The sequence below is a fragment of the Meles meles genome, chromosome 15, assembly GCF_922984935.1.
Source record: "Meles meles chromosome 15, mMelMel3.1 paternal haplotype, whole genome shotgun sequence".
Classification (NCBI taxonomy): Eukaryota; Metazoa; Chordata; class Mammalia; order Carnivora; family Mustelidae; genus Meles; species Meles meles.
The window spans coordinates 39,380,459-39,389,676 of record NC_060080.1 but is presented as its reverse complement, the minus strand read 5'-3'; the positions used below and the strand labels follow the sequence as shown (position 1 = coordinate 39,389,676).

Below are 9,218 nucleotides of genomic sequence, written 5' to 3'. Positions count from 1 at the left end.
CTCGCCCTCTCCCTTACACGCTTCCCGCGTGGTACTGCCCACACCTTTAGAGCGGCGGCGCGCTCGCACAGCCGTCGCGTTCCTCCGCCCGCTCTCGCCAGGCTGCTCCCCCTCGAGGGCGCGCTTGGTACGGCCCGCGCCGCCTCTTTCCCTTGCTGGGGTGGCTGCCCCCCCCCTCGGGTCGGCGGCGCTTGGTGCCGCCCGGGAGAACCAGGTCATCGGTCGTTTCCCGTGAAAACAAAAACAATCGGCGGCGCCGCCGCGGGCAGCCGAACGCGGCGAGTGAGGACCAGGGGCGCGGGACCGGGTGGGGAGAGCGAGCGGGAGCGGCGGCCAGTGTCCGGGGGCCGGGGGGGCATGGGGCAGGCTGGCACGGGCTGCGCGGGGCTCCCCCGGCGCCGCGGCTAGCGCGCCCGCTGTCTTGACCGCCTCAGCCACCCGCGCCGCCCGCCTGGGGGACGAGGAGCAGGACGCGGCCTCGGCCGGGCCCGGGCCGAACGGCTGCGGACACCCGGGCACCAGGGAGCCGAGCGCCGCCGCCGCCGCCTCCGGGATGGATCAGTGCGTGACGGTGGAGCGCGAGCTGGAGAAGGTGCTGCATAAGTTCTCGGGCTACGGGCAGCTGTGCGAGCGCGGCCTGGAAGAGCTCATCGACTATACAGGCGGCCTCAAGCACGAGATCCTGCAGAGCCACGGTAGGGCGGCCCGGGTGGGCGCGCGGGGCAGGGCCCGGCCCCTCGGGCCACGACGGGCCCGGAGGAGTGTCCCCGCTCCTCCCCGGAGGTGCGGAGACCCCCTCCCCCGCCCCAGCCCCCTGTGACTTTTCCTTCTCCCGATTTGCCTCGAACCTGTACCTACTTCGTTGTCGATTAAGAGTGAGCGCGATCCACCCGGAAACCGAGCCTGGAACCACGGGTTCCAGCCGGGTTAAACGTGCGTGGGGGCCGGTCGGTGGCACCTGCAAACTGCCGCCGCCCCGGGGTGGGCGCCCCTCGTCCCCGCCCGGCCCGGTGCTTTCTGGTCCCTGCGGGCTGAAGGTGCGCTGATTGCGTTGGACCGGAGGGTCTGGGCGATGAGAGGGTCAGTGCAGGAAGCCCCTTTCTTTCTCTCCTGCCTTGGATCCTTGGCCTGGGGACTGACTTTCCAAGTCTTTCCTTTTTGCTTCTTTCCGTTCTTTTTTTAAATTAGAAAGTCGAGTGTTATTCTTAGCTGTGGGTTAACAGAACAGCCGCTGCTGCAACTTCACGATTTGACTGCTGTGTGGAAGCAGCTCTTCCTCAACTCCGCAGTCGCACAGACCTGATTCCTAGGAAACCAGATGAATCGAACTTTGCAGCTCTCCTGGTGTAGCCTGAAGAAGAACAGGCAACTTTCCTGAAGCAAATTGTGGCACAAGTTTTTAGTTACTTGCCTTACCTGGCCAAGTTTTTACTTTCAAAAAGGCAGATTTTCTTTCTTTTTTTTTTTTTTTTCAAAGATTTTATTTATTTACTTGACAGAAAGAGATCACAAGTAGGCAGAGAGGCAGGCAGAGAGAGAGAGAGGGAAGCAGGCCCCCTGTTGAGCAGAGAGCCCCATGCTGGACTCGATCCCAGGACCCTGAGATCATGACCTGAGCCAAAGGCAGCGGCTTAACCCACTGAGCCACCCAGGCGCCCCAGAAGACAGATTTTCTATAGAAGGTGCTTTACCTAGATTATTTAATGATTGCCTGAGGACCTGGAGGCAGATGCTCTGCTGAGGTTAACTTGTGGAAGCTGGTTGGGAAGGGGTTTGGTTTTGTTTTTTTTTTAGTAACATTTGAAGGTCTGGTATCCTCAGATTAACGTATTCATAGTGGTGATTCTTCCTGATCAAGAAAGAAAAGACTTTATTTAATGGATTTGTTTAAGTTTCGGGAAGCCTTTTCAGCTCCTAGGCTGAACAGCAGTTTATGGAAAGGAAAGTTTGGTAGCTGGGGTGAAATGTGGTTACTTGGGCAGGTAAGGTGAAGGCAGGGCCTCATTGGAGCTTCTCCCCTCTTCTCTTTCTCCTCCTACACCTTTCTTTCCAGACGCCTTTCAGTGGGGAATAAGTACTAGCCGGTAATAAGGGAGTCTTAAAACATACTCTTCTGAACATGGCAGTCACTTTTGAGCTCTGGGGAAGGAGCAAGCCTGCAACCATAGTGGGAATAGGAGTTAGAATATTAATATGGAAAAATAAGCAGACCTAGATGGCTGCCTGTGAAGGGGAAGTGGAGGTAGAGTTGGATGGGAATCCTGGGAACGCTCTGGTGAATTTGGTTTTTGGGCATGCGAGGTAAAGCTGAAGGGCTATGTGTACTGGTGGCTAAAGATGCAGTTGGAATTGGGGGGAAAAAGTAAGGTCTCAGATGGTTTCCTAGTGTAATTTCTACTGAGGAGAGTGAAGGAGATCCCATAGACTGTAAGGGGGAACAATGTAGGGTCTAATCACACCTTGAACCAACTCTTGGAGAGTGGAGGGCCATGGAGGAACCAGCCGAAACAGAAAAGGCAGGGAGCTTAGGAAAAGAGAAGTTGGTTAGCTGGTTGGGAGTCGGGGACCCTCTGCTTACAGCTTCATGGAGTTAAAATAAACTCAGTGGGAATTAAGAAAAATATGCAAACTGAAGTGTAAGGAGGCACAAGGCTGTTTAAGTACAGGGGTAGGAGGTGTGTGTATGTGTGTGGGGAATGTGTGTGTGTGGGGGGGGGGTGTGTCTCTGTCCCTCTGTCTCTGCCTGCCTGTCCACCCACCCTTCCGTTCCAGGAAATCTGTGTCTTGTTCAAGGCTGAAAGGAAAAGAATGAGTGAAGGGTCTAGACTTGAAGAGGTGGAAGGAGCATATCCTTTTCAGGGACCAGGTTAGAGATTGAGGGGTTGGATAGGCAGAATATGAGAGAAGATGGAAAGTAAAATACCTTCTTTTAAGAGAGCAGGGGCTAGTAGTTGATGGGGAAAGTGTGATTGCAAGCCTCATTTTAGGGAATTTGGGGCTCATCTCCAATGGATAAAATAGTTGCCAGAAATTGCTGAAGCATGAGTTTGCTTTAGACAAATTGTCTTTGCTCGGTATCGGGGAACTTTCCAAGGAATATGTGGTGTGAAGGTATTAGCTACAGATAATGTCATGCTATTCAAATGATCTGACTTGGTGAATTGCATATGTTTCTTACTCAGCCTCCTATTTTTTGCCTTCTGGTCTACCAGATTGCAGTTTGATATTGGTAGTTCTTTGATTTTCTTTAATTCTTTAATAATAGGATTAAGTGATTAAAGGCAGTTATGAAACGTGAAAGAAAAATAAATACCAGAAGTGCCAGGTCTAGTTTCCCAAGTAAATTCTTTTCCCTTATGGTGCTCTTATATGTGGAGGCAAACATCATGGTTTGGTATCTAGGTTATGGTAATTTTCAAAGCAGATAATTTCTAATGTTCTTTGCCAGCGATGTAGTGAGTATTACATTTGTATTTTAAATATACCCTTCCTAAAGTTGTGTCTCCTGAAATCTGAGTTTGGAGCTCCATTTTCAAGTTTGAATGTACTTGTTTGGACAATTGATCTTGTGGGCTCCTGTGACTTGAGAGAGGGGCTCCAATTGGGACCATCTGTCAGGGCTTTGGATCTCATTCTCTGGGGTTATTTGCAGTAATAGTCTTGTAAGAATGTGATGTGAATAAAGTAGAATCTTGGGAACTGTATAGCTCTCCAACATGGCATCATACTGATGGTGAGTAACTACCTGATTCAGAAGTATCTTTTTAGCTAGGGTCAGGAGATCAGTTTTGGGGGATGATTTACATTTTCTTATGTTTAAATGTCATTTTTCTATTTTTTTTTTTTTAAGATTTTACTTATTTAACAGAGTTGGGCGGGTGGGTGGTACACAAGCAGGGGGAGTGGGAGAGGGAGAAGCAGGCTTCCTGCTGAGCCCAATGCAGGGCTCAGTCCTAGGACCCTGCGATCATGACCTGAGCTGAAGGCAGATGCTTAATGACTGAGCATCCCAGGCGCCCGAAATATCTTTTTTCTAAAGTGAGGGAAGGACTATACTAAATGAGGACAGTTAGAATAGTTTGTGCTGGAAACATCATACGTAAATGAAGATTAGTTGGTAAACCTGTTGACAACCCATTTCCACTCTACTTTTGTTCCAGATTGTGAAACTGCTCAAAGGGGGCTCGCCTGGCGACTGGCCTGGAAGTAGTCCTGTAGTGAGCCCTAACATTTCTTTCATCTGCTCTGAATTTCTTTCATATAAACTTTCCCTAATTATTTCATTAAAAATGCATTTTTCTTAATTCAAATACCTTTGGGAGAATGCAGGCTTTGACTAAGTCATAGCCAGGCATGGAGGTTTGGTGATAAAGGGGCAGCGTAGCAGAGCAAAGGGGCAGTAAAGAATCACAGAAAATACTAAACAGAAGTTCTGTGGAAGCCTGATTCATTCCTCTTCTGGAGACTGACTTAACGACTTTCTTCAGGTCCGAGGTTTAAGGTCTTCAAGGCCTAACTAAGGTTTTCCTGGGAAACCCTAGGGTGGTAGATTGGATGATGGGAGAGTGATCTGGAGCCTGATCTGAGGTAAAAGGGATTGGAGATGACTGTCCACAGTTAATGAAAGGTCTGTGCTTAGGTGTTTGGGGTACCATTTTTAAGCTTAATTTGCCAGAAATTCAAGGATTGTACCAAGCTCTGAGTCTTACCCTTAGTTACTCTGATTAAACTTCAGGTTCACTTAATTTCCTCAACTCTTAGGAAGGAGGAGAGCACTGTTGTCACTTAGTTGTACCAGCTTGTTTCCATGTGCACATGAAGCTTGGTCTTATTTAAGATTCTGTATGGTTGATGCTGTTTGGTGATCATTCCTGGTGTGCCGTTGATCAATTTGGGTAAGGCGCTAGTGCTTCTCAGATTTCACTCATGCATGTGCGCTCTTATTTTTTCAGATGGATTCATGATTTCATTTAAGTAGATTTATCCTTATGGTAGGCACTGATATCTATGAAATCGTAAGTTTAGTGTATTAGGTATAATAAACTATTAAAAGCAAATTCATAACTATTAAAATATTATATCTCATACAGCTAAAATCACTATTCACGTCAGTGATGTGGAAACCACACCTTGGGTAACCCTCAGTTAACAGGCAGATAGTATGGATAAATGTTCCTGATTTGACTTGTGATTGTTTATATGCTTTTTAGCATATTTTTTTCCTATTGGCAGATACATTTTGTTTCCCATTAGCACCTCTGTGGTGGGAGGGAGAACAGAAAAGAACTATATATCACGTATTGCTGATATTCTAATTTCACATTTGGTAAATGGAGATTAGACTGAAACAATAGGGTAGCATTTATGACATGTTTGACGAGTACTGGGAAAATTACAATTTTTGTAGGAGTCAAGGGTATGCAGTATTTTTAAAAAGTGATTTCTCTGAAATCTTGCCATTTGCAATGATGTGGATGGAACTAGAGGGTATTATGCTGAGTGAAATAAGTCAATCAGAGAAATACAGTTATCATGTGATCTCCCTGATACGAGGAATTTGAGAGGCAGGGTGGGGGGCTGGGGGTGGGGAAGGAAAAAATGAAACAAGATGGGATCGGGAGGGAGACAAACCATAATACACTCTTAATCTCACAAAACAAGCTGAGGATTGGTAGGCGGAGGGGGTAGGGAGAGGCTGGTTGGGTTATGGACATTGGGGAGGGTATGTGATGTAATGAGTGCTGTGAAATGTGTAAGCCTAACGATTCACAGACCTGTACCCCTGGGGCAAATAATACATTATATGTTAATAAAAATAATTTTAAAAAGAGAAAAAAAATGTGATTTCTAGGTTAGGCACCCCTGGGTGGCTCAGTCAGTTAGGTGTCCAACTCTTGATCTCAGCTCAGGTCTTGATCTCAGGGTGGTGAGTTCAAGGCCCATGCTGGGTATGGAGGCTCCTTTTTAAAAATTTATTTTTTAGGCTATTATAGGGAGTAGTATTGTATTTTTTTAAGACTTTATTTATTTGAGAGGGAGAGAGTGAGAGAGTGTGCATGCAGGGGGAGGGGCAGGCAGAGGGAGAGGGAGAAGCAGTGCAGGGCTCCCTGATGGGGGGCTTGATCCTAGGACCCTGGGATCATGACCTGAGCCAAAGGCAGACGCTTAACCGACTGAGCCACTGGTGCCCCTATATTGTAGTTTCTGAAAATGATTCTCAATGACTTTTTTAAAATGAATTTTGTAATTTTAAATTTTGTTTCGAGTAGATAATTCGTTCAAATAGTAAAAATTCAAATGACAGAAAAAGGATACCCAGTAAGAAGTCTCCCTTTTACTCTTAATTATTTGTGGGCCACCTAGTTGTCCACTTCACAGACAAAGATGTTAGCTTCCAGGAAAATTTTTAAGAAAAATCAGGTAAATAATAATAATTTGTCACTATTCATTTTTACTTTGAGGCTTTGGACATGTAGTTCTACTTACTTCGATTTAGGTTTAGTACTATTGCAATTTGCAAGTTAGTAAAGACAGCTTAATTTGTAGGAGTGGTCAACACATGCTTTAGCTTCCAAAACTCCTTCTTTTGTGTGTGTTTATGGTCTGACTGCCAGTCGTAAAACTCATTTAAACCATAATCCTCCATCTTTCTTTGGTGAATCAAGGAGAATTTAGTTCCTAGTTGCACAACTGCTTCCAGTTTTTGAAATTTGAAGGGGGAAGCAGGCTCCCTGCTGAGCAGAGAGACCGATGTAGGGGATGTAGGGCTTCATCCCAGGACCCTGGGATCATGACCCGAGCTGAAGGCAGAGGCTTTCACCCACTGAGCCACCCAGGTGCCCCTTTGAGATGTTTTCTTGACCATCCCAACCTTTATTTCTCAGTTTTTGCCTGGCCTCCTAACCATAACATTCATATGATTCAAATACTGAGTTGTGAGTGCAACTTGATTTGGAGACTAAAAAAAATACAGTTTGGTTCATGTTACCTTTGGGAAGTTACTTGAAATTGCTTGTGTGCTTGGCATAGTAAAATCATTTTACTAAGTTTATTTTATCTTTTACATAGTTTCTAACTGGATAATAATACTGGTGAGGGAGAAACTTGCCAACACTTCTATGATATGATACTAGGGTATTTAAAGAAACTTCCCTTCTTTCCAGTCTTAGTCTCCTAGTCGTTAGGATAGTGAAAATCATGTTTTGGTAAACTGTTCACTTGGGATGTTAAAACTGACTTGTTTTATTTTGGGGTCTTGCTTCTTCAGCTGTAAAATCTTTGAAAGTGACCCCAAAATGTGATATAGGGGAGAATTATAGAGGGCCCTGGTCCTGAGCTACATACATACTGGAGTCCCGTTGTGCTCCAGGTAATCCCTAGAAGTTGATGGTATCAGGGACATGATGCTCTCTAAACTGGGCATTGTTTTGAAAACTTTTTTTTTTTTTTTAAAGATTTTGTTTATTTATTTGATAGAGAGAGAGACCAGAAGTAGGCAGAGAGGCAGGCAGAGAGAAAGGAGGAAGCAGGCTCCCTGCAGAGCAGAGAGCCCGATGCGGGGCTCGATCCCAGGACCCTGAGATCATGACCTGAGCCGAAGGCAGTGGCTTAATCCACTGAGCCACCCAGGCGCCCCTGTTTTGAAAACTTAAAGAGTTTGTAGAATGGCAGAAATGCCTGGTCTTTTAAATTAGATGCTAGTCTAATCCCTCAGAACAGACACCAGAATCTGCTGCAGGACTTGAGACTTTTGGAAATAACACTGTCACCTTATTTGGGTTTGGTGATTTTTATGGCTCAGCTCAGAATGGTTCTTAAAGAACATTGTTCTGGAAGTCCATAAAGCTATACTGCAAAGTCTTTAACACTTAAGATTGAGCCTGAATACTTTCTTCTCATTTTGTGTTATAGCATCTGGCTGTGTATTATCTTTGATGAGTTTGCTATATCTGTGGGATCCATCTAGATTTAATATCTCATTATTGATTATATGAAGGCATTCAGGAGGAGGTAAGGAATGTCTTAAAAGAAACATTATACATGACTTCAGCCCTTCAGGAACATGGAGGCTAGTTAGGGAGATAAGAAGATGAGTCTACCACTTGGAGAGTAGACCACAAAATTTTGTCCTTGAGCTCAGGAGATCTGAGTTTGAGTCCTTGCTCTGCCACTTTACATGTTCTATAATCTTGTTTAACCTCTTTCCTCTTCAATAAATTTGTAACTTATATCACAGAATTATGGGAATGAAATCGGTAAGTAATAGATGGAAATTGGCTTTAAAATCTGAAAACAAGGTATATTTGTTATTTTTAATGTCTGTGTCTTTTTTGTTTTTATTTTTTTAAAAAGTCTGTGCCTTTAAGCAGCAGTTAAGCGCTATGGAAACACTTTGACTGTTAGGTATCTTTTATACTGGTGTATGTGATTTACCATTCTGTGCCCTGTGGTCCGCCTAATACCATAGGGAATATTCCAAAGACATAAATACAGTCTTCAAGAAACTTGAGTTGGATAATGAGACCAGACTTATATTTGGGAGGGGGGAAAAGCCATGGCCATGGCACAGTATAAATAGCAGTGCTTCTGATTGGTACAAATACTAACTGTTCAGAGAAATAGGAAAGAAGAATCCCTTAGAAAGAACTGCTGAGGGGTGTGTGTGTGTGTGTGTGTGTGTGTGTGAGTGATTTCAATTGAACTTCAGAGCACGTGGTCAATAGTTATTAATTGCCAATTAAATGTAGAACTAGGCAAAATCTTGTGGGAGTTAACAAAGGGCAAGCAATCGTTCTCATGCTCTAATAACTTTCTGTCCAGTTAAGGAGATGCCATTGGTGTGTTTTTAAGCAACGGTGCCTGGTAATGGAAGGTCATATAGATAGGACCAATGCTGACTGAGTGGTACAGGCAAGAAGGGGTGGGATTTTAGACAGAGCCCTCTAACCTGTCAAGTTTCAGTAACAGAGATTGAATGTGGAGAATAGGAAGATAAGATGGGGTCCCAGCAGTGGTGGTTGGCAAGAACAAAGGTGTAGAGGAGTGAGAATACAGGAGGCATTCTGGGAAGAGGGAAGGACCAGAGCAGAGAGAAGTAGGATAGAAGAATTAAAATTAATTGGAATCAGGGCTTATAGAGTCACAGGGAAAATAGTAGACTGGGAAGATGTGGAATGACTTGGGTGGGGAGTACATTTTGAACAGGGACTGGACAGGGA

General features: G+C 45.1%; 1 protein-coding gene across 3 annotated transcripts in view; it reads left to right on the top strand.

The window, feature by feature from the left end:
* Positions 1-229: 229 nt before the first annotated feature.
* The window catches only part of RMND5A (required for meiotic nuclear division 5 homolog A), a 63,448-nt gene continuing 54,459 nt past the window's right edge, over positions 230-9,218 (top strand). For 2 of the 3 annotated variants that reach the window (XM_045979213.1, XM_045979211.1), the window contains exon 1: positions 230-695. In XM_045979213.1, the coding sequence (XP_045835169.1) occupies positions 554-695 (142 nt within the window). In that variant the 5' untranslated portion in view covers positions 230-553. The remainder of the gene's footprint in view (positions 696-9,218) is intronic. The other variant, XM_045979210.1, reaches the window with a different exon arrangement.